The 26,481-nt window shown below is 39.7% G+C and overlaps 4 protein-coding genes across 10 annotated transcripts in view; 1 reads left to right on the plus strand and 3 right to left on the minus strand.

Annotated features, from left to right (window-relative positions):
* Positions 1-1,292, minus strand: part of LOC122079447 (autophagy protein 5) — a gene marked incomplete in the record, with an annotated part of 36,927 nt that extends 35,635 nt beyond the window's left edge. Inside the window, 1 exon segment of the mRNA XM_042645931.1 lies at positions 1,024-1,292. Coding sequence (XP_042501865.1) covers positions 1,024-1,134 — 111 coding nt within the window.
* Positions 1,293-4,599: 3,307 nt separating this feature from the next.
* LOC122080049 lies at positions 4,600-21,484 on the minus strand. Of its 6 annotated transcripts, none has more exons than XR_006140594.1 (8): positions 21,215-21,484; positions 20,970-21,068; positions 20,433-20,802; positions 19,556-19,690; positions 18,285-18,367; positions 8,476-8,529; positions 8,168-8,387; positions 5,405-5,510 (listed from the first exon to the last, which is right to left on the minus strand). XR_006140594.1 is itself a non-coding variant. In XM_042646915.1 (7 exons), the coding sequence occupies exons 1-7, from the start codon at positions 21,355-21,357 to the stop codon at positions 5,212-5,214; spliced, it is 1,014 nt and encodes a 337-aa protein (XP_042502849.1). In that variant the 5' UTR covers positions 21,358-21,484; the 3' UTR covers positions 4,600-5,211. The 6 variants fall into 6 exon arrangements, 2 of the variants coding, with proteins under 2 accessions (XP_042502849.1, XP_042502850.1); XR_006140593.1 differs by having other exon boundaries at positions 8,461-8,529; XM_042646915.1 differs by lacking the exons at positions 8,168-8,387; positions 8,476-8,529 and adding an exon at positions 4,600-5,289.
* LOC122080051 lies at positions 8,536-10,969 on the minus strand. Of its 2 annotated transcripts, XM_042646918.1 has the most exons (3): positions 9,537-10,969; positions 9,304-9,443; positions 8,536-9,236 (listed from the first exon to the last, which is right to left on the minus strand). In XM_042646918.1, the coding sequence occupies exons 1-3, from the start codon at positions 9,610-9,612 to the stop codon at positions 8,775-8,777; spliced, it is 678 nt and encodes a 225-aa protein (XP_042502852.1). In that variant the 5' UTR covers positions 9,613-10,969; the 3' UTR covers positions 8,536-8,774. The 2 variants fall into 2 exon arrangements, with proteins under 2 accessions (XP_042502852.1, XP_042502851.1); XM_042646917.1 differs by having other exon boundaries at positions 9,304-10,969.
* A 3,323-nt stretch (positions 21,485-24,807) lies between the features above and the next one.
* Positions 24,808-25,801, plus strand: LOC122079761 (glutathione S-transferase-like). The gene is made up of 3 exons (XM_042646472.1): positions 24,808-25,026; positions 25,112-25,160; positions 25,239-25,801. The coding sequence occupies exons 1-3, from the start codon at positions 24,880-24,882 to the stop codon at positions 25,688-25,690; spliced, it is 648 nt and encodes a 215-aa protein (XP_042502406.1). The 5' UTR covers positions 24,808-24,879; the 3' UTR covers positions 25,691-25,801.
* The last annotated feature ends 680 nt before the right edge of the window (positions 25,802-26,481 follow it).

Here is a 26,481-nt window from a genome sequence, read left to right on the forward strand (position 1 = left end):
GAGTGTTAGTTGTTGCTTGCAACAAAACCTTGAGTTGAAGATCATCTGGTTATTTGTCTCTTCTCATTTTCTTCTTCTGTCTTCAGTTTTACATTTTTAATTGACTGATGCACCCATTATTTATACAAACGATTGGTCTTCTTTTCTATATTAAATCAAGTCCAAATCTCACCCATAACCTGCAAAGCCAGACCCTTATCAGATCCATTCAAACCCTATAAAAAGCCTTAAGTCAACTGGGTGGCGTCCCATACTTTCTGTTAACTGTCATTGCATTACAGAATCCATTAAAGACCTCCACTCAGTCATGCTTCATATACCTTACTCTTTATTAAAATCGTAACTTATTTAGCATCTTTCCACAAATATCCTACTGAAATTATAGGACTATGTGGTGATTGATTTCACTCTTGTGGGCTCACTGGTTGTGGGTTATCGATTTCATTCTCATGTGCTCATCTTCTTGGGTATCCCAACCCCACATCATATCTGATACTAGATCCTATTAAGGTCACAACTTGCCGACTAATTTAACACATGACTATGTTCAATTAGAATAATAATATTAACAAAATCCAATCAATGGTCTCCTCTAATATAAGGCGGCTGTGATTCAGGTGCCTCAAGGAAGCTCGAAATGAATATCCCCAAAAGACAACCTAATAATGTCTAATCGTTAATCAACTAACAAGAATCTCCTTTCTCCGATATTAAACAGTCGTGCACGGAACCAACTTGATCCTATAGTATCTAATAACAGCTCAAGCACCAACATTCAACAAACCCACGATAGCAACAAACCTATGAAAACAGAACACTAGTACTATTGTCACAATCGTTAAATAAAACCATTTAACTAGTAACAGATGTACAATAAATCTAGATTGCTATCAGTTGTTCGGCATAAAGATAAGATGCACACGATTTCAAAACAAGGACAACACCAAACAAAGTGGTGAAGAAAGAGAGAGACAGAAATAGGGTATTGACTGAAATGAGTTATCGATTGAAGGGTTTAATTACCAGTGCAGGTGGAGGAGGTGGGAGAGTGGTAACTTCCGATTCGTGGAGAAGGATCTGCAGGGGAATCGCTCCTTCCCAAACGTACTTCTGAGCTTGAGATCCAAAATCCATGTCCTGATTTTCCTTCACTTCTCTCACTTCGTCGCTCTGATTTGCTGCGCGATCGAAGAGAGAGGATTTACTCTTTCCCAGCGGAATGGAATTTTGGGTTAGTTTACTCGTGTACTTACGACTTGCTTGCAAGTTGCGTTCGAGTCTTACCAATTCTGACAGGGTCGTTTTCGCAAAACAGATTTAAAAAAAAAAAATCTTTGAATCCCTTAAGACCCCTATTGCTACCACGTGACTGATGACATGGCAACTTTTCTTCCTGGTAAGATGACGTGGCTAATTTGGATAGTTCAACAACAATAATGCCTTATCCTTACTTAATGGGGTCGACCACATGGATCCAAGATAAGACAAGGAGCTAATTCGGATTGTTCAATAATATCAAAATAATCATATGGACAAAAGCCTTGTCCTTACTTAATGGGGTCGACCACATGGATCCAAGAGAAGACAAGGAGCTAATTCGGATTGTTCAATAATATCAAAATAATCATATGGACAAAAGTGTGCCATGTCTTAATTCGAAAATGTATCCTCCATATGTATGTTCACCTGAATGTATGTCAACACATGTTCATATCTCGTCGTTTAAAGGGTGAAACTTGTGATGAGTGCATGCAAAAGATTCATCTTCTCCTACTTTTTGCTACCGTAGTTTCAAATCATCTGACTTGTACATGTTGAATTGGTGATAGGAATCCCTTTTTTTTTCTTTTAGGATGTATTGCAATGGAGAAAAGATTCCTACGAAATAGGATGATTTGTGGGGCTTACATTGACATACTATTTCCTCAACAAAATGTGGATTCCTATTGAATGAATTTGTTCCCACACTTCCATGTTTGTGGTTTCCTACTCTTACATCATGGTTGCAAGTATATATTGATAATGAAAGTTACAGACATCAAAGAATTATGGAACAAACAAACAATCTGACTATAGCACCAATTCCTGGCCCTGGAGCGTCATCCCCATTTTTTATGATGTTTACAATTTCTTGTTCATACCAGATTTTTTTCTCAGGCCTATGAAAAAATCAGTTCTACTGGTATGTAACTTGGCCTCTTTGGTTACAAACAAACAATTTCACACTAGCAATTGTAACTCTAACATTGATGTTTTAAGTTACTTTATTTATTTATTTATTCTTTTTTTTTTTTTTTTGTAACATTAAGTTACTTTATTTAATGAATGAATTTACTTTTTCTTAAAAAATAAAAAAAAAAAAAACCAACAAAAATTACCATTTAAAAGAACTAGGTTTGTTTTGTTATGTTATGTTTGTTTAAGGTGGGAGAAGGGATGGTTGTTGGATCGGAATCAGTGGTAATCTTTTAAAATTGTAATAGGCTCTATAGTAGAGGAAATATAGGCATTAATGGAAGTGAAATCAAATCAATAATAAAATGAAAAATTTTGTAAGAACCAAATTTTCCTTCAACCACAATCAAAGGAAAGGGAGGCTTTCAACCGGTATCCATGCATAGAGTATACCACGCAATAGTGTGGGGATATGTTCAACCATTAGTAAATGGGGGGTAGATAAGTACAATCGTCGATGGTTGTATTGTTCCTTCACCTTGTGGCGAAGGTTAACTTCCCCCATTATGTAATAATTTTCCAATATGATTTTGCAATTCACGTTAAAATATTCCAAATATGGTTAAATTTTACTTTATGGCCATTTTTTTTTATTTAAAGAAAAAAATAATATTATATTTGAAAAAATATTAACCAAACACAATACAAATTTTACTTTATGGCAATTTTTTTATTCAAAAAATAAAATAAAATTATATTTAAAAATAGTCATTTCCAAACACAATAAACGTTTAAGTTACACAATCACAATTACAAAACTTCAAAGGATTTGCATGGACAATCTATTCTTATATTGACAAATCTAACTCAAAAGCCTGAGTTTCAGGGTAGAGAGGTTCTATGGAGCAAAACTCGTTGAATCAATTCTCTCAGCTATGGTTCCTAAGCTCCCACATGGCCAGTGCACAAACAACTAGCTCTGATACCATTTGATTGCGTCTAACCCAATAGCCTTAACTTCAAGGTGGAGAGGTTATTCCCATTACATAAGCCCTCCTGCTGCACACTACCTAGCTTATGTACTAAAACTTCCATTTCTAACCATGAAGTTGCACTTATTCAATTATCTGACAATGTGACTTATTATGCAAGAGCCTCCATTGAAAACTGAGAAACTTGAACTTCTTTGCCGAGTTTCTGAAGTTTTATTTGCTTCATTCACATCGTTGGCAGTTATAGAAACGCAACCCTAAAATGATGCAGAAAATAATGGAAAACAAGAACAAACAATGCATTCAAATTTACGAGGTTCGGTAAAATGCCTACATCCTCAGTGAAATGAGATCCTATTTCACTGTCGATAAAAAATAGGGTTATAGCTCTCGTCCTCATACCTCTCTTAGATTGCTTACAGAGAAAGACGACCTCGCTACAAATAAACCCTATATGAAAATCTTACAGAAATACCCATAAGGCCATGGCAAAATTTTCTCTGGACCTACGACCCTCCATAAACTTGACCCACTTTTGCCACAGATGGAATTGAAGACATCCTATTCCCAACAGCAGCACTTAATGAAAAATGCAGTACTTGGTTTGTGAAATAAAGACAAAGTATGACCTCTATAGTTCTTCACTTTAAAGGCGCACAATAAGCACAAGTGAAGATCATGGCATGACTCCGAAAGAAGCCGTTGGGCACTCTTCTCTGGTATCACCTTAACTAAGGTCTCACTATTCTTTTAACATCCATATGAGAGAACGCTATTCGATAGCACATGCACATCAGTGCCAATGGCCAATGGGAAGGCGCATACGAACATCTTCAATGCATGATATCGTGGACTTTTCACACCCTCTGTATCTTGACACAAGTACACACTATCAGGTAACATTCTTTTGTCATTATTTATTTTTCTTACAATGTTTGTAGCCGTATCACAGCAATTAGTATATTTAAATAAATGGGTTCCAGCCTGTGAGCACAAGTTAAAAGAGTCCCCAAGTGGGAATATTCAAGGAATTCATTCTTGAACACCCCATAAAGCTCTCAAGTCCCACCTCAAATCTTACAAACCATATTTAATTTTCTTGTGTGAGCTCAATGGCCCAGAAACGTTGAGGGATTAGGTTTCAGAACAAGTTCGGTTCATAATAGAGCTCTAGTACCGAACTTGGATGGAGACTTCTTACAATCCATTTCCGGCTCTTCAAACTCTTCCCTACCTCAACCTTTGGGTTTACCACTTGGTAATCATCCAACCATCCTCACAGAAGGAAGTTTCAAAAATGACACTAAAGAGGTAGAATGGAAGTATTATAGATGCTTTTATGGAAGGAATATGGTTTTGCAGGGAGTGAACAAGAAGCACAAAACAGAGTCCAGCAATGCATATAATGATCATGCATGTGAAGAGTGCACCATAGAACTCATTCATACAGTTCGATTTAGTATTCCTTTTAAGTGTTCTTAGATCATGGTAATATACATCTCAAATTAACGAGAAAATCCCGAAATATAAGAGAGAATAAATTATCTAAAAAGTCCTACCAAAAGGGAAAATCCAAAATGCAACATTATAGGCGTACAGTCAGTCACCTTCTGATGAACCCATTTGAGACTATCATAGTTTTGAGATTTAAGTAGCTCTTATTTTAGCATGGTGTTCCAAGCTTGAAACTGTGTCAAGGTGGAAAACCAAATACAGCTTATGACAGAGAAATGAAATCCCTTGAAGCCCTCTACCTGAAGTTGAAAGAGCAGCTGGTTCCTGATTTTGTGAGATTAGGTGAAACTGCCACAGGTCTTGACTTATTCACAGGGGCCTTATCTTCCCCATTCAAGCTTGAACTCAGCTCATTAGCCAAATGCTTTAAAGTTAAAAACTAGAATGAATGCCACGGGGTCAAAACAGTGGCTGGTGGGTTGTCCAGGGGCAAACCAGTCAACCAGTTAATCTCCAAAAATATATATTATCATTGTAAATTTTGTTTCAGCTAGACATAGCAGTAAAATCATGGGATTCTGCGGGCCGTTCAAACCTTCCACCGCTCAAACTCATCCGAGCTCAACATGAAGGAACTGGCATTTCGATGTCCACCACCTCCATACTCCTGCATGGCAATTTCAAAATATGCTGTTAATCCTTGGTACTAAAAGCTAAATATATCATTGTTTTTGCCTGGAACTAACATCTCTGAACTCCCACACAAAAAAGGGGGGTATAACCTGTGAGATGGGTGTTGTGTCCTCTACATCCACACTCCTGAGACTTATTTTAAGTTTCTGTTCATTTTCAAGCTCTGGAACTTTGTAGACAACAGCCCCGATGCCCCTGAGAGGACCCAGATAGCAAGATGAGAAAATAAAGCACATGGAAGATGGATAATGTCAGAAGTAATCCACAAGAAAGTACAAGATGCAATAAGAATAGCATGTTCAAATTTTGCAAAGTTGGCTCATGTTAAGTCAAAAATCTCAAACCTGATCCAGATTTGTAATCCAGAGTTTGATAATCAAGCTGGAAGATCAAAATGGTCATTACCCAAAACAAATGAAAAGGGATGAGGGTCAATAGTTGGCAAGCAACTTGAACCTACCTAACATAAGGGCCAGCTGGAAGACTGAAACTAATTTTGCTGGACCATCTACTCTAATCCAAGGTGTATCCTATGAAAATATGGCATTAAAAGTTGTGGTTTTTGGATCATGTTTGAAAAGCAATTTTGTATGACCGACCTATCAAATGAGGACATGAACTCCCAAATTCCATCTGTAAGACATAGGAATATTTAGATTTGCAAACTATAGGACAACAACCATGCAGAACACTGACTATTCATCAAGAGCTTATAATCAAATGTAAGTTCGTTCTTTCAGATAGGAAAAAGCACTTAGGAAACTCTAGGTTCAAGACCATGTTACAAAAAATACAATCGCCTCAAATTCCAGTGTAGAACTATTTTCTTGCAAACTTGACTTAACTTTGAAAGGCAATCTGAAAGTTCAGGCATTACATTTCTCTTTTCTTCTTTTGTGGGTTAATTTAAAGAGCTGTTAAGCTAAAGAATGATCATATTCTGTAAGCTTCAAATCATTAGAATAGGAAGCAGAGAAATTAACAAGGAAAGCAATCAATGTCATGATAACTTATTACACAATCTAAAGTTTGCAAAATTCAGGCTCCTCTTGATGTCAAGGCAATATGAATCATGCTGCTTGTTTGATCAAATTACACTGTCAAGCCTCTATTGATCTAGATCTCTCTCAGTTTTCTAATGAAACCTGCACAGATTGATGAAAAACTGTAAAGCCTCCCTCATCACTTATTTCCCAATGTACCTGACCAGGAAGAGACAGTCCTCCATTTAGGCTGTGCTGGTTTCTTTTTCGGAAAGGAAAGAAAAAACATTTTATTCATAATATGTTTGGTTGCATTGACAATTTTGGGAAAAGATATTGAGAAAATGCATTACTGTTATTTGGTTTTGGTTATTCTGGGAAAAGCTTTGATAGAATTGATTAGCTTTTCCAAATTCTTATCCAGAATTCCACCTCCCAAAGGCTTCCATCCGGCACCGGTATATCAAGGCCAGTTCATTCCCCATCCTTGATTAGTCAAAAAAAAAAAAAAAAAAAACAAAAAAGAGGAGTTTGATGTAACACTGGTAAAGGTTTGGTTGTGTCAATAGCTAATGAGTGATACTTTGACAAATCATCACCTCTCCTCTTTGTTTGTGATGACTGCAGGAAAGGTCATGGGCTCTTTGAAAATGGACCTTGGACATCAACATGATGGAACCAGGATTGCTAGAATCTATGAATATGTCAAAACTCAATCGAATCGGGTGTGTAGAGTTACATCACAATTTACTCCAGCAGGTGCCTCAACACTGGGATACCAATCTTCATGTATTTTGATTTGGGTTGGTTGAGATCTGCCAAAATCTCAAAGAATTCTGAGTTTGTATACTATCTCCACCCAGGGGCAGGTTAATCCAACCATCTTTGAAGGAAGATTACTCAGAGGAGATCTAGGACTTCTTTGGATGGGAAAAGGAGGAAATGAAACAGTTCATTAGATATGGGAAGATTGACATTCTGAAGGTGGCCAGGACCTTCACTCGATACCTATCACTAGGAGGAATCCATCAGCAAAGGTCACAGGATGCTTATCTACTTTGCATGATAGCTTGCTATATTCTCCGGACTCCTAGGCATGGTGCACCATTTGTTCTGATAGAAGTGGTAAAGCAATTAAAGGAAGGAGGTGATATCATCCCCACAATCCTTGCAGAAACACTCAAGGGATTTGATGACATGAGCCATAGCCATAAATTTGGGCTTGATCATTATCAAGGAAGTCCTGCTATTTTCCAGATTTGGCTACTGAAAAACTGAAGCTAATCAAGCCGTTAAATGGAAGCCAACTCGGAGTTCTTTGCTACCAAGACATGAGGGAAGTCCCAGAATTCAAGCTCATCATTGATTGGAAAAAGTACCTACAGGGAAGAACTACACAAGATATTGCATGAAGATATCCATGGTGGCTTGAAGACCCCTGGATACAACTATGTCAGGTTGATGGGATTAACTCATATGTCTTTTTACTTGCCCACTTACATCAGCCGACAGTATGGACTGAAAGTAGAGGAACCAGAGGAGTTGGTGAACTTTTACCCACCCCAAGAACTGTCTCCCCACATTGTTACCTACCTATCCTGTCTATGGTAGGAAAGTAATTTCCATGTAATTCACTTGATAGTAAAGTGAGGTAATATTTGGATTTTCGTGTTGTTCCGATTATTCTAATGAAGACTTGATTTATGGAATTGATCATGCCTAAAAATTCAAACTCATAAATAAAAGATATTTTCTTGCATTCATGAAATGCCAAGCTTGGCAATACAAAACAATAAAAAAAAATAAATAAACAAAAAAGAAAGAGGAACAAGCATGGGGAGGGAAAAAGAAAAAGGAAAAAAGATATACATATGTTTGTGTCTGTATGAACTACAAGAACAGTTCCCTAAGAGTCAAAATCCTCGTTTGAGCCATACTCGGCATCATCCTCATGGAACATCGAAGAGCTAGTAGGTGCCAATCCTGAGCTCGCTAACCTCTGAGTGAGATCTCGAATCTGCATGTGCTGTCGAGCATTCTCTTGTTAATAAGAGTTGACTTGGCTCCTTAAGGTAGTGTTCTCTCCTTCCTGGGAAATATAAGGAATGGTTAAGAAAAAAGGAGTAATAAAGAAGAAGGATAAAAAAAAAAAAAGATGATACCTCATCAAGCACCACCTCACACAAACTCTGGTGCATCCTCCTAATCTCGGCGTAGGCCTCCAGAGACACCTAATGAAGACCATGTCAGTCAAAAGAAGTTAAAAGCCAATCAAATAAAAGGGGGCTGAATACTCGCACAGTCATATGGAATAGGCTGCCTAAGAGAGGCATCTCTGTCCAGTCTACGCTCCAGGAGCTGAGGGATAACAGGATGGGTTGCACTGGGATAAGGTCAGCCCAAGAAGCCACGAAAGGGGATGGTGGCCATCCTAAGAGATCCACCCAAAATAGTAGAAGGCCCAACTTGGGATGGACTAGCAGCCCCTGCTTGTGACTGAATAGAAGAAGGGTCCGCATGTCGTATCCTCTATTGCAAGAACATCAATCAAAGCCAAACAAAAAGGGAATTGAAGGAGATTCAAGAAGGGAAAACATACCACTGGACCTCTGGGACCAAAGGGGGTACATACTGTCACTTCCTCAAGGAAGGTCTCATAATCCCTATTCTGGTCTAAGAAGGAGTCATCCCACGTTCCTTCGGCCAATCTCTCAATTTGATCCATAGGGATGCGCTCCGGGTGATCCATAGTGGATGGAGGAAGACAAGGAGGGAAGTGCATGTCGAAATCAGGCCACTGGGGTGTAACCCGCTCTCCCAAATACCAGGCGTGGCCCCAGATACCCCTGAACAGAACTCGGTTCTCTATTAAGTGCCTGGCCCGAGCAACTTCGACAAGGTCAGGAAACCTAAGGTGCTGAAACGACCTCCAAGTAACCTATAAATTCAAAAAGAAATAAGTACAGCACAAGACAGAGGGAAATTTAATGCCAAACATGACTTACCTCTGTAAGTCCACTCAAGAGAGAACGAGTAGTGGTCCCTGGAGGATGGCGCCGACCCCTGAGTACCCGACTATTTCCCCATCTCGTGGCTATAGGGAAGGGCGATGCTCGAGGATCCTTCAGTATGGGGGCCATAATCTCTAGGTGTTCATAACACCAGGGGTGATTCGAAAAATCAAAGTAAGGAAGTGCAACCAAAATGAAAGGAAATACGTGTAGGGATAAGAAGCTACCTGGAGAATGTAGCCCGCTCCTTTGGGCCTCAATGTCCATATGATAGCAGGTCAAGAGTCTGCAAAAGGTATGCATAGGTGGCCCCACCCCAATCCCAAGTGTCTATCTCCCGAAGGTTTCGGAAGAGGGCAGCCATGCGAATATCCACTCTACCCCAAAGATCACTAAAGAGACACTGACCCACAGTAAATAGAAGGAAAGAACGGGTCACCTACCCAAAGTTACTGGGTTTGCCCTCAGGTTCATCCTCCACCATCGGGCAGTGATCTCTCCTAAATGGATATGTTTCTGATCACCCTGGATGTCGATGCCCATCAAGTCTGTGAACTCAGCTGTTGTTAAAGTCTCAAAAAGAGATAGGGGCCTCCCCCCAAATGGTATGCTTGTCAACGCATAGAAGCACAGGGGCGTGATGGTAATCTCGCCGGTAGGGAGATTAAAGGAGTGAGTACTCAGCCACCACCGCTCCATCAGGGCTCCCGCCAATGCCGGACTAATCTTCCTGGTCTTCAACAAGGTTAATCGGCTCAGGTAAGATGAATCAACTAGCCCCTTGACCCAATGAGGAAGTACCTTGTACCAATCCTGGACCGAATTCGGATGACCATATCTAGCCAAAGCAGGTGGTACTCCCTCATTGAACCTCTAAAACAATATATATATATATATATATATATGATAAGAAAATGATGATAAATAAAAAATATATAAATTGAAAAAATAACAAAAATAATGAATAAATAAAGTGAAATGTAGGACTCACCCATATGCCCCATATGGAGTTGCATATGTGATCTCGAGTCCTATGGAGCGTCCACCCAGCGTACCAGTCTGCAGGACCCTCGTCCCCTTGAGATGAAGTACCGTAACTCTCCACACCATCTAGTTGGATTCCTCCGTGAGTCCTCTTTCTTCTCTCGGCCATATTTTCCAAAATTATGGGGAACCCCAAGAAGTTTCATAAATTACAAAAAAGCCCAAAAAGACTTTAAATTCTCCAAAATGGCTCCCTTGTCAAGAACTTCGAAGATCTTCAAAGAAAGGATGAAGAACTTCAAAGAAAATTTGAAGATTTTCGAAGGAAATTTGAAGAAACCCAACAAAATGCGAAGAATTTTCAACCATAAAATGGTTAAAAATTCATTTTCTCAAAAAAAAAAATTGAGATTCCAATTCCAAGGTGCAACTCATAGATCCTTACCACAAAATTCAAAATCCAAATCAAAACTCATGTGGTAGATAAAAATTATATCACATGAAAGTGGTTGATGAAAAATTACATGAAAAAGGTAGATAAAAATTACATCACATAAAAGTGGTAGATAGTCGCATGCATGTGAAAGGTGGAAAGTCAAAGTTAAAAGCAAAAATTCAAAATAAATGCATGTGAATGGCAAGATTCCAATCCAATGGTTCAAATCAAAGGACAAAAGAAAAAATTAAGAAAATAAAAAATCTCATTGAATCGGCCCCAGGTGGCCCAATCTCATTAAACCGGCCCCAGGTGGCCCAATCTCTTTGAACTGGCCCCAAGTGGCCCAATCTCATTGAACCGGCCCTAGGTGGCCCAATCTCATTGAACCAGCTCCAGGCGGCCCAATCTCTTTGAGTCAGCCCCAAGTGGCCCGATCTCATTGGTCAATTCCATAGACTGGCACAAGGAAGTCTAGCCTAGGAAAGTCAAGAGTCAAAGTTCTAACATCTTTTGCAGGATTAAAAGAGAAGTGAATTTCTTCCCAACAATCGACAGCCCAGGTAAGATCCTAAACTTTAAAGTAAGTAAGAGATATTATCTGTTGCATTTTCAACTCCGTCATTGATGAGCAAGATAATGGCAGTACATGCTCTGGGTGACAAAATGTGGTCGTTCTTTTCTTTGCCCTTTGACTATTAGCACAGGCCTCGGCCAAAGGGGGGCATTCTGTACACACCCAATTTTGTCACTCTCCCCTGGCTATGATGACTTACAGATCTTGGACGCAACCTCACTTCCGATCAATAGAGATGATAGATGACTAAGGAAACCCCATCGAGCAACATTCCATACTCACCTAAGAATCCCAGAAATCCCGTGCGAGAGAAAAGAAGGGTCCAATTATGACTTCTTATATATGAAGAAATCTGATCCAAAGTGACCATACAGATGGATAGTAGTCGGAATCACGATTCCAACGATATATGGTACGTCAAAATCGGACCGTCAGATCTTCCACAATCATGCCTAGAAAAATCGTATCTCGTGCTCGTACCTCGCAGCCTTACGCAAGCCCCTGCGAGCTTCGCACACCACCGCTGCCCTGCGCACTCCCCTGCTACCCTGTGTGTGCCCCCGCGAGCCTCGCACGCTCCCGCTGCCCTATGTGTGCCCCCACGAGCCTCACACACCCCCGCTGCCCTGTGTGTGCCCCCACGAGCCTGGCATGCCCCTGCTGCCTTGTGCACGCCCCTGCTCCCTTGCGCATGCCACCGTTACCCTGCGCGCGCCCCTGCTACCTTGCGTGTGCACCCTCTGCCTGCCCCATGAGGTAACCTGCCTTGCGCGTGCCCATGTCTGCTCGTGCAACCCCTGTCTCATGTGCCCCTCCCTGCCTTATGCACCCTTGCCCAACCCCATTGCTTCGGCCGATGGCCAGAGTATTCATTCCAATGGCCAATTTGCTAAAGGGGAATCCCTTCACCCATTTGTGCACTCTACATTGCCCCGCTAGTGTACCCTACACCGCAACCTCCCATTGGCCCAAAAAATGTATCTTTTCACCTCATTGGCCCAAAAAATTACTCTTCACCCCATTGGCCCAAAAATTTACTTAGTCACCCTATTGGCCCAAAATTTCATTTTGTTACCCCATTGGTTTAGAAAAATCACCTTTTTACCCCATTGGCCAAGGAAATCCCTCTTTCCTCCCCATTGGTCCAAGAAATCTATAAATAGCCCCCCTCCCTTTGGTTTTACACACTCAAGCCTCCTAGTGAGCACCCCTTGTAGAGAAGCTCTGCCCTCTCTCCTCCCATTCCCCCCTTGAGGTTCTTCAAGTCTTCGGAGAGATCTTCATAAGAACCAAAGTGTTCTTCGGATCGTCGAAGTGTCCTTCAGGCCTTCGAAGTTCTTCAATCATCTTTTTTTTTGAGTGAGCATCTTGTGTAGGAGAAGCTTTGCCTTAGTCTCCCCCAGAGTTATCAATTCGGCCGAATAATTCGCGAATTATTCGGCCGAACCGAATTTTTCCGAATTTTATCAAAAATTCGGACCGAATCCGAATTAAAAATAAATTTCTTTAAAATTCGCGACTTTTTCAAAACTGAATATAAATCGCGAATAATTCGGACCGAATCCGAATTAAACCGAATTATTCGGTTTATTTAAACATTATAAAAAAAAAAACCAAAAAAAATAAAATAAAAAAAAAACAATAAAAAAAAAAAAAAACCCAATAAGCTTTTTTGACCGCTTTTTTGACCGAATCCTTCAATTAATCATCCGAATTATTCCGAATAATTCCCGAATCCGAATTTGTTAACTATGGTCTCCCCTCCCCCGTTAAGGTTCTTCAAGCCTTCGAAGCGATCTTCATAAGATCCGAAGTGTTCTTCGGGCCTTCAAAGTTCCTCAATCATTTAAGTTTCAGCCTATTCCCAGCGGAAGCTCTGCCAGAGTGCCACCTCAGCCTAGCCCTCCTCCCATAGCCTATCCCCTGTGGAAGCTTTGCCAGAGTGCCAAGTAGCCCATCCTTATCGGAAGCCCTGCCGAATTAACACCTCAGTCTAAGTCCAAAAGTAACATTTTCCTAGCCGGAACTCTGTCCGAATATTACTACAGTCAACATCTCTCGAAAAAGGAAGTTGGAGGTCAAGACCATCTTCCCCTGAGCCGAGAGAATCCACAAGAAGGCTCGTGCCAACACTAATTGGGGGTCTACCCCTCTTGACCCGAAACAAGGGTCAAGTTCATGTATAATTTCTTACCCAAAATTAACATAATGTAGACTTTATATTGACCTTGTTTTAGTGTACATAATTATTTAAATTCAGTCAATGTATATATGTGTGATAATTTAGCTATGCATGTGGAATAGGAAGAATTGTGGAAAATGTTCGTTCTTAAGCATCTAGAAAGAAGACCGGTTGAACCAGGTAGATTAAGTGCCTAACACCTTCCCAACTCTACAACCTAACACGTACCCTAAATCTTTAGACCAGACCAGACCAATTTTTGGGCCCTTTTCTCAGGAATTGGCCCCACCCCCAGGTCCTAGGCCCATAATCCTAGGTGGCGACTCCAAACCCTTTTGCATGATCCCAATCTCCCGTATTGGACCATCATCAAATCCCGGTCTCAATGACAACCTTTACACTCTTGCGAAATAGGCCTCCACATATCTCCGAGCAGTGATATGACGGTGCAGAGCCCATGGTTAAGCACACACGACACATCCCTCCCTAATAAAGAGAAAGAGAGGAGAAGGGACCAAATGCAAGTCTTTTTCCCCTAAGGGGAGAGAACCTCCAGCCACTACCCTTACACCATCCAAGGAAATCTCTACTATCTCAACCCTAGAGCTTAGAGCATCTAAGCTAGTAGAGACTCGAGAAAAGCCCCTCTCCATGTAGTCTAGTACAGTCTGTAAATCTGGGGTTCTAGAGAATAAGAGTAAATAGGGATCAATGAAAGTTCTATATATGGAATAAACTATAAGAAATCAGATTTTAAATGACATTAAGTGATATGAGAAATTACCTCCACTCTGGGCAGTAGGCTGAGCAGTCTCAAAGAAGGTCTGATGAGGAACCTGACTCGGCTGAATGGTCTTGTGGTGGGATAGTTCTTGGTGAAAGATGGTTGATGCAAGTAAATTACAGGAGAATTATTTTAGTGGAAATAAATCTTGTGTTGGGTTACATGTATGTCGGGCCTTTGGTCCAAGCGGCTTTTGTTTTCATGGGCCACTTTAATGAGCCTAAACTAAGGTAGGAGGTAGGACTGCGAGATTAGTCAATTAGGATTAGTTAACTCCAAATTTATAGGTTTATTGAGTCCTTTTTTCTAGTGTGTGAAGTCTTAGAATTACTATAGGAATTGAGTCCAGTTTACATTCTAAGTCTATGTTCTATTTTCTTGGCTCCTAATTTGAGTAGGAGTGTCAAATACTAGTCTATGTTGCATAGTCCAAGTAGTGGTTGAGTTCCTAGTCATTATAGGAGTGTGAGATGGTCATTTTGACAAATCTAAACATAGATGTAGTGGCCTATGGCCTTACCCCCGAATTTATGAACAAAAGTTCTCATTTTTTGTTTTTTAAACTGGCTGGGGCTGGGTGGTTCCAACGGACTGATACATGTGGACTCTTGTCCTCTCATCTTTCATTATTATCTTCTACTTTATTTGACCAGCTTCAACAGGTCAGTCCCTCTTTCATTCTTCTTTATAGTATCAGTGGCACCCCTGTTTTTTTCTTATCAAGTTTGTGCTAACTAGTCGTGATCATAGCTACCAGAATAGAGTCCAGTTTTGTCTTAAATTTGGATATTAATTTCTGGTTATCTATTCTCTTGATTTCTGATTGAATCTGCTGAGTTTAAACTGTTGACATATCAGTCCTAGTACTGCTACCCTGCTTTCCTTGTAGTATTAGGAGTTGCCTGCACAAGCTGCTCTGCTACTCTGTTTTCTGCGATATTGATAGGCTATTCTGTCAAAGAGAAGACCACTCGACCTGAGAATTAGACTTCTGGTCTCTTTGCTTCAAAGTTAGCAGTTTTCTTTCTAAACAGCCCTATTTCTTTGTTTTGGTGATCCTGGTTGGCGTTAGTCGGTTCCAGTTTCTCTATTTTGGAACTGTATGAGAATTATAGAATTACTCACTTTGAGTTTCTCTTTACAAAACTACACACTGCATGTTTCACTTTGAAAAAAATATACAACATTGAGTTTAGGTTTACAAAACTACCCACTACAGTGTCTCTCCCTCTCTTACCTACATTGCTTGACATTTTTACCTGACCCTGCCCTGCCTTCTCCCTCCCTTCCCTGCAACCCCATCCCGGCCCCATATGGCCCCACCCTCCCCTGTCCCCACTACCATTCCCTCTGTCCTGCCCTCTCTTCCCCATCCCAGCCCCCACCGCTTCATTCAGGCAATTCCCTCCCTAACTCCACCTCCAACCCGCTATCCGCCCTATGGGTTTGAATCTTGGTTCAAGCAATCAGAACCTATGATAATTGGTCTCCTGCAACTTCGACCGCACATCTCTCTCCCTGATCAAGCTTGACACTAACCCCTTTGAAAGTCCTATCACCAGCAATCAATTTCAGCCCTTGATTGGGTTGTTTACCCATTGCTCCTACGATTTCTCCCATCTCCAGACACTCCTCTTTCGCTCTCGACAACAACACTTGTCGCCAGCTTCATTAACGTCTGCAAATTCCTCTGAATGAAAAGATAGCAGCAGTGAACTCAGCCCTTAATTAGGTCCTCATTAGCTTCATCATGTTGCAAGACACATGGCAACCCATACCCATGCTGTACCTTTCCTTTGCACCGAGGTCCGCCCCCAGCTTATCAAATACAGACAACTGAAATCAGAGGCAACTGGGTGATCTACACAACTGACATTTGAACTCACAACCTGAAACTATTCAAGTGGGTGTTTTGCACACAGTCAGCATTCAGAAAAGACAAGCTAATGAGCTGGGACAAAACCTAGATCAGCCATGCTGCTCCCCCTGTCCTTCAAACACAGGCCTCCTTACTCTTTTTGGCTGTCGCAAATTCCTTGTCCATGTCTCAATTAAGCAACAAGTTTTTTTTTTATCTCTCTCTGTCCCTTGTGCTTACCAGATTCATTTTGTATTGCCCAATTTAAATAAGAGTTTAAATAAACAATGGGAGGGCAATATTGAGAAGTGAGAGAGCATTTAATGCTTCATCCACTCCTCCTTAAACTTTGGACTTTTCAAAGTGGACAGTCATTGCGGTATAGAGGGAGTATTTCCTTGTTCAGAACACCTCACAATACAAAATACAAAGAGAGAGAGAGAGAGAGAGAGAGAGAGAGAGAGAGAGAGAGAGAGATCATGAAAAAGGGTCACTATAGGAATGCTCTCTCTCTCATGAAAAAGGGTCGCTATAGGAATGTTGGGAATGAAAACCAAATCCATTGCTGTATTTTCCAGTTTAAAATTGCTTCTAACTTAAGTAAACTAGCAACACTGTCTATTATTTCTTCAAATTGAGAGTCTAACGAGTAACTAGCATGATACTTCTCCAACCCAGTGATCTCTTTCAACGTCTGGCATACATTAGCCCAGTAACTACAGTTTTGTCATCTTGAAAATGGGACTCTTAAGGTATTCATTAATTCCTCTTGAATAGGGAAGGCTGGTGCCAATGTCCAAGAAAGTGAAAATGGCTAGAATATTGGAACTTTGCAAGAGGGTCTGGAAGAAAGTAAAAGCATAAGAAGAAGATACCAAAAAAAAAAATCAAGATTAAGAACTTTTTTTATCTGGTTTCAAGGAAAAGCAACCAGTTCATAATGGTTTCATAATCAATAGACAACTTAGAGCACGTTTGAGAAAGAGATCAATAAAAGAAGGATGAGAGATTTCACATTTAAAAAATCTGGCCTTATCATGGATCAATTGCTGGTGATAAAGCCACCATTGGAGAGGCAAAATAATGGTCATAGAAAAAGAGGGAAATGTCGCTAGTTTCATCCAGATTAGATAGGATGCCTCTTGACTTTTGGTGGACTTAAAATGAGGGATTCCAGAAAGTTGATAATTTTCCCTCTATTTTTCTGAAGAAATGCAACCAAAAGATTGAACCTTTTTTGTTTTTCATCTGCTTCCCTTTCCCACAATGCTTAGCAAAACAACAACACACATCTTCACTCATCCATCAGCGGGAAACCATCCAAGTTCACCGCAAACATTGCTGTATGCCTACAGAATACAACAACTACTCAGCCTTATCCCTAGTAAATGGGGTCGGCAACATGGATTCTTCCCCTCCGATCAGCTCTATTTGACGCCATATTTAATACGAGGTCTAAGTTATACATGTCTAATGTCATTTTAGGTCAGCGCCTAGCTGTATGCCTAAAGAATACACGGCATAAAAAAATATTCATTTGGTAAGAAATCCAAGGGACCATTTGTAGACCATGACACGTCCTCAAACAGCAAACATGGCACAGTTAAAGAGGAGGAAGGGAAGGGCCTGTGAATGATTAGCATCAACCCAAGGCCTTAAGATTGATCTAGTACTTTAATCCATCCAATCTATTACAGGTCCGAAAATCAGAAAAATATGGCAGATAATCAAATAAAAGAAAGGGATTGATAATTGCCCAATGGATTCTGAGCTATACATCACATGTAAACATCAGCTTTGTGTTACAAGACCTCAGGTTAACCATCAATAGAGTCTACCTTACAGTTGCTTGAATATTTTGATTAAACATACCATTGTTACCGAAGGTATAACAAAGCAATATTAGGGTAAGAGGGAATCAAATTGGGACAGGAAGTGGGAAACAAAAGCAGGAATCTGGGTGCAGCTAAGAAGGGGCTTAAGAAGATGTAAATGTTATCAGGGAGATAGAACTGCCTTAATCAAGTAAGCAATATTGTAAACAGAAACTCACAAATCAGAAATGTAAAAGTAATCAGGGAAATAGAATTCCCATAACCAAGTAAGCAATATTGTAAACAGAAACCCACAAATCATGCAAATGAGATACTCAACCTCAATCTTATGCTACGGCTTTTGTTAGCTAGCTGATGCCCAAGCTCACTCCGAAATTCTGAAATATTATCAGCATTGACAGCCTAGCGAAAGAAGAAGCCAGACAAAGTGATCATATTGGAATCTATAAGGCATATCGCAAGGGATGCAAGTACCAAAGCATGTTGGACCAGAGTATTCTAAATGCATATGAGAGTTGATAATGGATTAGATCAAGGATAATATAATTAACTCCTTGTATGCTTATCTGAAGCAATATGCGATGACAAGAACTCTGCTGTAAAGCCACATCTCTGGCTCACTTAAAGAGAAAAAGTTTAGTGTCACAATAGATCAATGAGCATCAAGCATCAAGAGAAAGGAATGGTTGGAGCTAGGGGTTGCACGAGGAATTGCCCTCACCCATAAAATTTTGGTTTCCAGAATATTCTTTATAATAGTATGTAAGAAGAAAATTCGGACTTGAATTGCAAACCACTTCCCTCAACTTTTACCACAAAAGGTCATTTTAGATCCACTATACCTCGTGGAAGGGTTATGTGACAATTTCAACCATTGGATACTAAGGTCTGGATTGGCCACGTGTCAACTTCAGACTCAAATTCAATCATATACCCCACATTTATCATGATACCCTCCTACGTATGGTCATCCACCCCCTCAATAGTCCCGAATTTTTCAATGCTTTATTTTTCCATTTGGCATACTCCTCTTATGTAAAATTTGAGATGTGGGTAGGGAATACTGAGGTCTACCTGTCCACAAAATTTCAGCCCCATTAGGCATGCCATGTAGCAGCACTAGTGTAGCCCAAATATCTGCTACATGGCATCTAGGATGAGGCTCAAATTTTGTGGACAAGTAGACCCCAGTCCCCAAGTGCCCTATTCACATGTAAAATTCAGCCCAAACCGAGTTTGCCAAATGTGGAAATAAAACTTTAAGAATCCAGGACTACCAAGCAGGTGCACACCATTGCATGAACTACGAGGAGGTGCGTGGCAATAAATGGGAGGTTATTTGATAGATCAGGCTCTGAAATATTTCATGTGGTTAGTCCCGACCATGCTTGGTATATCCAACCAGTCAGAATTGCCACATCATCAATCCACTTGCCATAATGAGGTGGGTTGTGCAGGAAGGCCTACCTGGTTGGGTGGCACAAAAGTCATTTTGCCTAATTATAATATGTAAAACTTAAATCTGTCCCTAGAACAAGAGCCTAAACATCCTTAGATTGCAAGTAATAGAAAAGTGGAACAGGCATTTACCAGGCAATGTCCAAATAATCCAGCACCGAGTGCAATTTCATACGATTGCTCAAGAGCTTCATCTATTAACTTTTGTTTCTGTGATAAGCTAGTCATGCCTTGATTGATCACAGACTGAGGATCCAATTCCAGCAACTGGTAAATTTTAAAACTCATATCAGTATTAGACCAATGGAGAAAACATGCTGGACAAGAAAGATGTACATAGAGTAATCTGGCAACAAATAAAAAACTAAGCAAATTTCTCTGCTACATGCATTAGTAGATTGGTTGGAAAAAAGATGCATCATGGGAATTAAAAAAGAAAAAATGGGGAAAAGATAATAAGAACTGATGGCAACAACGACAACTGCCTAGCGCAGTTGGTGAGGTTGTGGTGCGCTAAGCTCACACTCACCAAGAGGTCTCTAGTTCGAGTTTCCTAGCTCCCTCCTTCTATAGTGTACCCATCCAAAAAAAAAATATATATATATATATATATAAAGAACTGATGAAAATATTTTGTTGACCTACTTCTAACCTGTATACCAAGAGGTCTCTAGTTCGAGTATCCCAGCTGTTACCTCCCCTCCCCCCTTCTATAGTGTACCCATCCAAATAAATAAATATATAAATAAAAAAATAAAGAACTGATGAAAACATTTTGTTGACCTACTTCTTACATGTAAAAATAAATAAGGATTAAAAAATCATGAAAAAAAGTGACTTATTTACACAATGCAACGAGTGTATTTATTGTATTTATTGCAGTGGAGCAGTGAATGTCAGATTGTTTCTATGATTAATAATAAGCAACTTTAAAAACTGTATTGAAAAGGGCAAAAAAAAAAAAAAAGGAGAGAGATAAGATAAATAAATGAAGAAAGAAAAAATTTACCTGCTCAAACAAAGCAGGATTTGATCTGACACTGAATTCAATATTCAAGTCTTTCAACCCACTACTAAAGGCTTTACTATCTGGAAGCTCCCATCTCCATAGATCTCCATCTTCGATGTATTTGAAGAGCCGATTGACCTTCTCAATTTTACTTTCAGGTACAAAATTGTTCTCAACACCATTGTCAAACCCACCTACGCAGTTATCTGAATTTTTATTGCAATCCTCTACAAGCTTCTCCTTAAAGTAATCATAAGAAATGGTGGCCCCACTCCTCTTCATATCTATTACCTTAATCACATTCTCACTACCAAGAGAATTCCCACCTAACATCTCAAGTGCAGTCTTATGATGATCTAAAATTACTACCCTGCTCAAAAAAAATTAAAAATACTGGAAATTAGAAAATTCAACGCCTCTCCTAAAAATAGCAGAAAAATTCTAAATTGTACCCATTTCAATACATCAGATGTATTATGCTTTACACTAAAACATGTAAAGGAAAATATGCGTGGATACACGGAGGATAAACCAAACCTCTCAACTTTACAAGAGACATCCCTAACGAAACCTGAAGGGCCGACAAAGTCTAAGAGATAAACTTCATTAAATTCATCTAGAGGAAGATCTTCTGCCCTGGAAAAAAAAAAAAAAAAAAAAAAAAAAAAAAAAAGGTGGGGTGGGGAGGAACAATTTTGAACCTAATAAGATTAAACCAGTAGAAACAGTAGAAACAGCACAGATTAGATTAGAAAGGAATACCCAGAGAGGGATTTAGTGACCTGATGGGATCATAGACTGTGTTGGGGAAGAAAACTGCGGGACGAGATGTAGCAGAGAAGAAGAGGTGAGCTGCAAGGGCAGCAAATGCGCCATCTGGGCAAGGGTAGTGGTAAAGCACTGCAGCTCTCTTCAGAGCATTCATGGCGGAACAAGGTCTTGCAGGGTTGCGAACCGTAAAAAGGGTTTGCAAAGGAAACTGACGGCTTCCCAGTTTCTCTCTTGGGCTGTGTCCCGTGGTTGCAGGTGGGACAGAGTGAAGTGAAGTTGAGAACGTGTGTGGGGTTTCATAATAATGATTGAAGTAAATCTTCTGTCAATAGAATCAATTCCAAATTCTATCCAAAAAAGAAAAAATCAATTCCAAGTCCTAATAAAACTGTGTGAAAATTGTCTTCAGAGGTTGTACAGGTGTAGGGAGCATCGGATGATTGAGAGTTCTTTAGAGCACATGTTTAAATGTTTTCAGCCGTCGGATGATCATTACGCCTCACTGCTCGCTTAGAGAATGTGCAATCTCGCTTAGAGAATGTGCAATCAATAAAACTTGGACTATATCGATTGAAAAGATCTATGATTCACTTGTGGTTTTTTCTTCTTTTTTTTTTTCTTTTTTTTGGTTAGAACTCTTGAGCAAAATTTTTTTTTTTTAGTGTGTAAGACCCACACTGAGGCAGTCAAGGGACCCACACAAAACGTCAGATAAGATGGATCCAACTCTTTTCCTTAGCCCCCATAGTTACCTGGGCGAGTACCACATGGCGATCCAACGGTTTTGGGTCAAATAAGATGGATCCAGCTCTCCTTTAGCACCCATAGCTATCTAAGCGAGTGCCATGTGACGAAGCGATGATCCAATTGTTTGAAAAAGACACAAAAGTTGAGGCATTGACAAAGGCTCGAAGAGTGAGACACCAACCATTGGATCATCGTCTCACCACATTGCGCTCGTCCAAATACCTATGGGTAAGACGTAGGCGCTGAAAGACCCACATAAAGGGTCCATTGGGCCACACTTTTACTATTATTTTCAAGGGTGGGATAAGAGGATCGAACTAGTTACCTTTCTTGGACTAGCAGTAGACCCATGTCCATTAAACCCACAGTCCTTTATCCAAAGATGGGCTCAAGCCGATAGAATCAGTAAAAACTAACCATGAGCCTAGCTCATTTGGCAAGCTCATAAACATGCAGCCCGTTTAGTCCCCACCAGTACTAAAGGTGGTTTATAGGGATAGCCAGCCTGTATTAAGATACTTCTCATCTTAAATGGCTCTAGTAATCAATTTTATATAGGTCACAAACAATTGGAAAAACTCTCAAAGAGGATAATTTTTCAAGTCTTTAAGGCCATCAAGGACACTTCAAGGTTAAGTCTTCTTCCACTTCAAGTAAGTCATTCAAGCAAACTCTCCAAGGGAGGATTATGAGACCTGGGCCAGTCACGGTGCAAGGGTATAGGCCCACCAGGGCCGCTAGGCAAGATCAAGACTGGCCTGGCCCGACCAATTGACGCCCCTAGATTATACCATATCAAAGGTCCATTCACAGTCGTATATGCACGGAGCCGGACTCTATACTTCAAGTATTTCAAACTCTACCTCATCTCGAACATCGTCACTTTTCTTGATATAAAATAATTTTTCAGAAGTTGTAGTTTTTTTTTTTTTTTTTGGTCCACATAATTATTATTGGATTCGTATATGCTCTGGTAAGGTTTTAAGTAGTGGTAAAATTGGACCGGTGTGGGGATTAGGATTTCCTATATATTGTCTCTATGAAAAAATCCTTAGACACAAGCAAAAGAGATCACATTATGAGATGGAGTGTGGTGTCGAGTATTTTTTTTCTGCTTGTTTAATGAGAAATTCTTTGGTTCTCTTGGGTGGATATAAGTAGTATTGCCAAATCACATTAAAATCTTCATGTTATGTGTGATTGTTTGCACTCGGTTACCTCCTTGTGATTGTGCATTCATTCCAAACGATAGCTCCATGGTTGTGAATGTAGAACTCAACAATATACAACCTATTTTTACATCGATCACCAAGTTTCCTTGCAAATTTCTATCTTGGATTTTATGTTTCGCTCTAAGCACACAAATTTAGATCGAGTTTTTCTTCACCCACAATAAAGAGATAATCTCTTAATCCATCATGGGACTCCCAAAATAGTACCAAGGAAATTTTAGACTTCATACAATAAGAGTAAGAGTGAATAATGACACCTCAATGGTTTACAGAGAAACTTTCCCCATCTTCCTGTTTTTTTTTTTTCTGAGAGGTCAATAGGGTTTTTGGTACTTGCCCATCGCTTCTTAAACTCATAGCCTATGGCCAATTCAAAAGTCCTAACTCAAATAGTTGAAAGAGTAATGTTATCATATTAATAATTTTCGATATTTTTCTATTAATAAAAAAATATTTTTTCCATTTTTAAGAATAAAACATGTAAAATAATGGATATGTTATCAACCAATTTTCATTTGGGTGGGAAAAAACATTGAATTTAACTATGAAATTTGATAGATGAGTAATTCTTGTAATCCTCCCATGTTTCCTTGTCAAGGGGGCCCACCCACATAAGTTAACTCCACTAAACCTATCCTCCTAATCAATATTATTGTGGTAACATTTAAAGATGAAGAATCTTATTCAATATTATAGTAAATAATTAAGATAAGGATAAGATTTATTGTCCTATGGAAACCAATAAGATTGTGACGGAGGAGGTGGTTCAATCAATAACTTCAATATAAAGCAGATCATATCTTTACTAGAAAAAGATCATTCAGTTTCAAAGTCTATGCAAACAAGAGGGAATAGATAGATAATCTGATAATAGAAGCATTATTTATTGGGATCTATTAAATATGATAGATAATTTGAAGGTGGAGGCATTATTTATTGCTTTGTTCGGCCTGTTAAAGCAGATCAAAAGCAAAAAGAAGGGGACCAGCTCCTAAAGAGAAAAAATGGGGTAGGTTAAGTGTCTGGTAGAAAGGAGTTCCAATTTATATCATCCAAGCCAACTAAATAGTGAAGGTATATTACCTCAACTTCGTATTTCTATTATTTCTAATAAAAATAATTAAATTAAAAAATTAAAAAAGAGTGGTGGAGAAATGTTTCTTTTTCTTTTAATAATTGACTAAGTGGGTTTTTTCTTTTATGATTAGTTAAATGGTTTTAAAATTTTACCAAAAATAATAAATGAATTATAAAATAAAAAGCTAAGGAAAGTCGAATATGAAAGAGAGAGAGAAAGAATAAATTAAAAAAAGAAAGAGAAGAGGAAGTGGGCAAAAACGTATATGATTTGAGGTTCAAAAAGGATTTGGACGGTAATAGTGGATCAATCAAAACTTGAAATCAATCTCAATCAATGCCTATCCAATCCAAATTTTAAAACCATGGACGGGTTATCTGATCGAGCTCAACCTTTTGTGGTACTCCTGTGATTACTTATTAATCCCAACTTTTTTCAGTAAACTCGCTTTAATCAGATCATTCCAGAAAGATTTGACTTTTTGTTTTTGTGAAGATAAGTGCAAGGCAAAGCTGGTCTCTGTTTCTATAAAAGACCAAGATGGAGTCCTCTTCATGGCATCATCCTTTTCTTCCATTTCGATCTCTGTTTTCCTCAAAAGCTTCTCTTCCAGACAGCCATGGCTCCCAAGGTCTACGGAAACGTATTCTCAACCGCAACAATGCGAGCCTTCGCTACCCTCCACGAGAAAGACGTAGAATTCGAAGTCGTCCACATTGACATGAAAGCTGGAGAACACAAGAAGGAACCCTTCGTCTCCTTCAACGTAAGTAGTCTCAAACCCATCTTAAATTCCCCTTACTCTGTTTCACCTTAAAACCTCTGTTCCTAAATCCCCTATTTCGTTACAGCCGTTTGGTCAAGTTCCAGCCTTTGAAGACGGAGACCTGAAGCTATTCGGTAGGTGGGAACTCTGTTAGTTCAGTGAATCAAAGGATTTGGGCTGATTTTGATGTGGGTTCTTGTTTGATTTTGCAGAATCGAGAGCAATAACAGCTTACGTTGCCTACGAATATAAAGGGAAGGGGACGGAATTGGTTTACTTTGACTCGAAGAAGATGGCGACGGTGGGGTTGTGGATGGAAGTGGAAGCTCATCACTTCGACCCAATTGCTTCAAAGCTGGTTTGGGAACAAATTATGAAGAAAAAATTTGTGGGTTTGGAACCAGATTCGGCAGCTGTGGAGGAGAACCAGAAGAAGCTGGGTGAGGTTCTTGATGTGTACGAGGTCAGGCTATCGAAATCGAAGTATTTGGGTGGAGATGAGTTTACTTTGGCAGATCTTCATCACTTGCCGACGATGCAGTACTTGATGGGGACGTCGACCAAAGAGGTGTTTGTGGCTCGCCCGCTTGTGAGTGCCTGGGCTAAGGATATCTTGGCCAGGCCGGCTTGGATCAAGACTCTTGCATTGCAGAAGCAAGCTTAAAGGGTGTTCATAGCCTAAGGAAGTTAGTTTTTGTCTAATGTTGTTGCGACTCACTGAGTTGGTGTTTGTGATGAGTTGAATAAACGTAGCTCTCGAGCTCTTTCCGATGTATTTTTTTGATACCACTGGTTGGGACTTGGATATAAATCATTCTCGAAAACTAAACTGGTAGGAGAAAGTACCAAAGTCATTATTAACCATTTTATCGGATTATTCACTTCTGATGTGAGATATCTTCTTTCACGGGGAACCCAACACCATGGGATCACGGATCAATGGAAACTTAATTGATAATAAGAAAGTATATAATCGACTATTAAGAATTAAGGAAGCCAATCTCAACCATGGTTCTAAAACTCAGACCGAGTCAGTTGAAACCAACCTTGATTGATTCCACGGATCCAATCTTGATACAAGGAAATGGTCCAACGATAAAAGCGTATTAAAAAAGTGATTTTTATTAAAAAACAATGGTAAATATGTCCAATACGATCCGATCGGATCCAACCCAATCTGGATAGGTATCAAATCCATATTGGCCTTGATTGATCCCTAGTTTTAGAGTCTTGATCTCAACAAGGGGTGTCAATTGGTCGAGCTTGACCAATTTCAAGGGTTACATTGTGAATGCCTATTTATCTTAACGGGCTTAGTTTTGGTGGACATAGTACGATTTACAATCGGGCCGATCAATCTTGGGATATAGTCAGGCCTCAATTGGGTTTAATTTCAAACGAGCATTGATCGGGTTCTAAACGGACCTTCCTTGAAATTTGTCTCTTAAGGAAGGC

The sequence above is a fragment of the Macadamia integrifolia genome, chromosome 5, assembly GCF_013358625.1.
Source record: "Macadamia integrifolia cultivar HAES 741 chromosome 5, SCU_Mint_v3, whole genome shotgun sequence".
NCBI lineage: Eukaryota > Viridiplantae > Streptophyta > Magnoliopsida > Proteales > Proteaceae > Macadamia > Macadamia integrifolia.

What these genes read in the sequence shown, in the direction of transcription:
- LOC122080051 (XM_042646917.1), bottom strand. Translation starts at nt 9,612, where the DNA reads ATGCATACCTTTTGCAGACTCTTGACCTGCTATCATATGGACATTGAG. An exon ending in TCTTGAGTGGACTTACAGAG is followed by an intron (nt 9,237 to 9,303) that starts GTAAGTCATGTT and finishes TTGAATTTATAG; the next exon opens with GTTACTTGGAGGTCGTTTCA.
- LOC122080049 (XM_042646915.1), bottom strand. Translation starts at nt 21,357, where the DNA reads ATGAATGCTCTGAAGAGAGCTGCAGTGCTTTACCACTACCCTTGCCCA. An exon ending in ACAGTCTATGATCCCATCAG is followed by an intron (nt 21,069 to 21,214) that starts GTCACTAAATCC and finishes TTTTTTTTCCAG; the next exon opens with GGCAGAAGATCTTCCTCTAG. An exon ending in GATTATTTGGACATTGCCTG is followed by an intron (nt 18,368 to 19,555) that starts GTAAATGCCTGT and finishes TTCTTTCGCTAG; the next exon opens with GCTGTCAATGCTGATAATAT.
- LOC122079761 (XM_042646472.1), top strand. Translation starts at nt 24,880, where the DNA reads ATGGCTCCCAAGGTCTACGGAAACGTATTCTCAACCGCAACAATGCGA. An exon ending in AACCCTTCGTCTCCTTCAAC is followed by an intron (nt 25,027 to 25,111) that starts GTAAGTAGTCTC and finishes ATTTCGTTACAG; the next exon opens with CCGTTTGGTCAAGTTCCAGC. An exon ending in CGGAGACCTGAAGCTATTCG is followed by an intron (nt 25,161 to 25,238) that starts GTAGGTGGGAAC and finishes TTGATTTTGCAG; the next exon opens with AATCGAGAGCAATAACAGCT.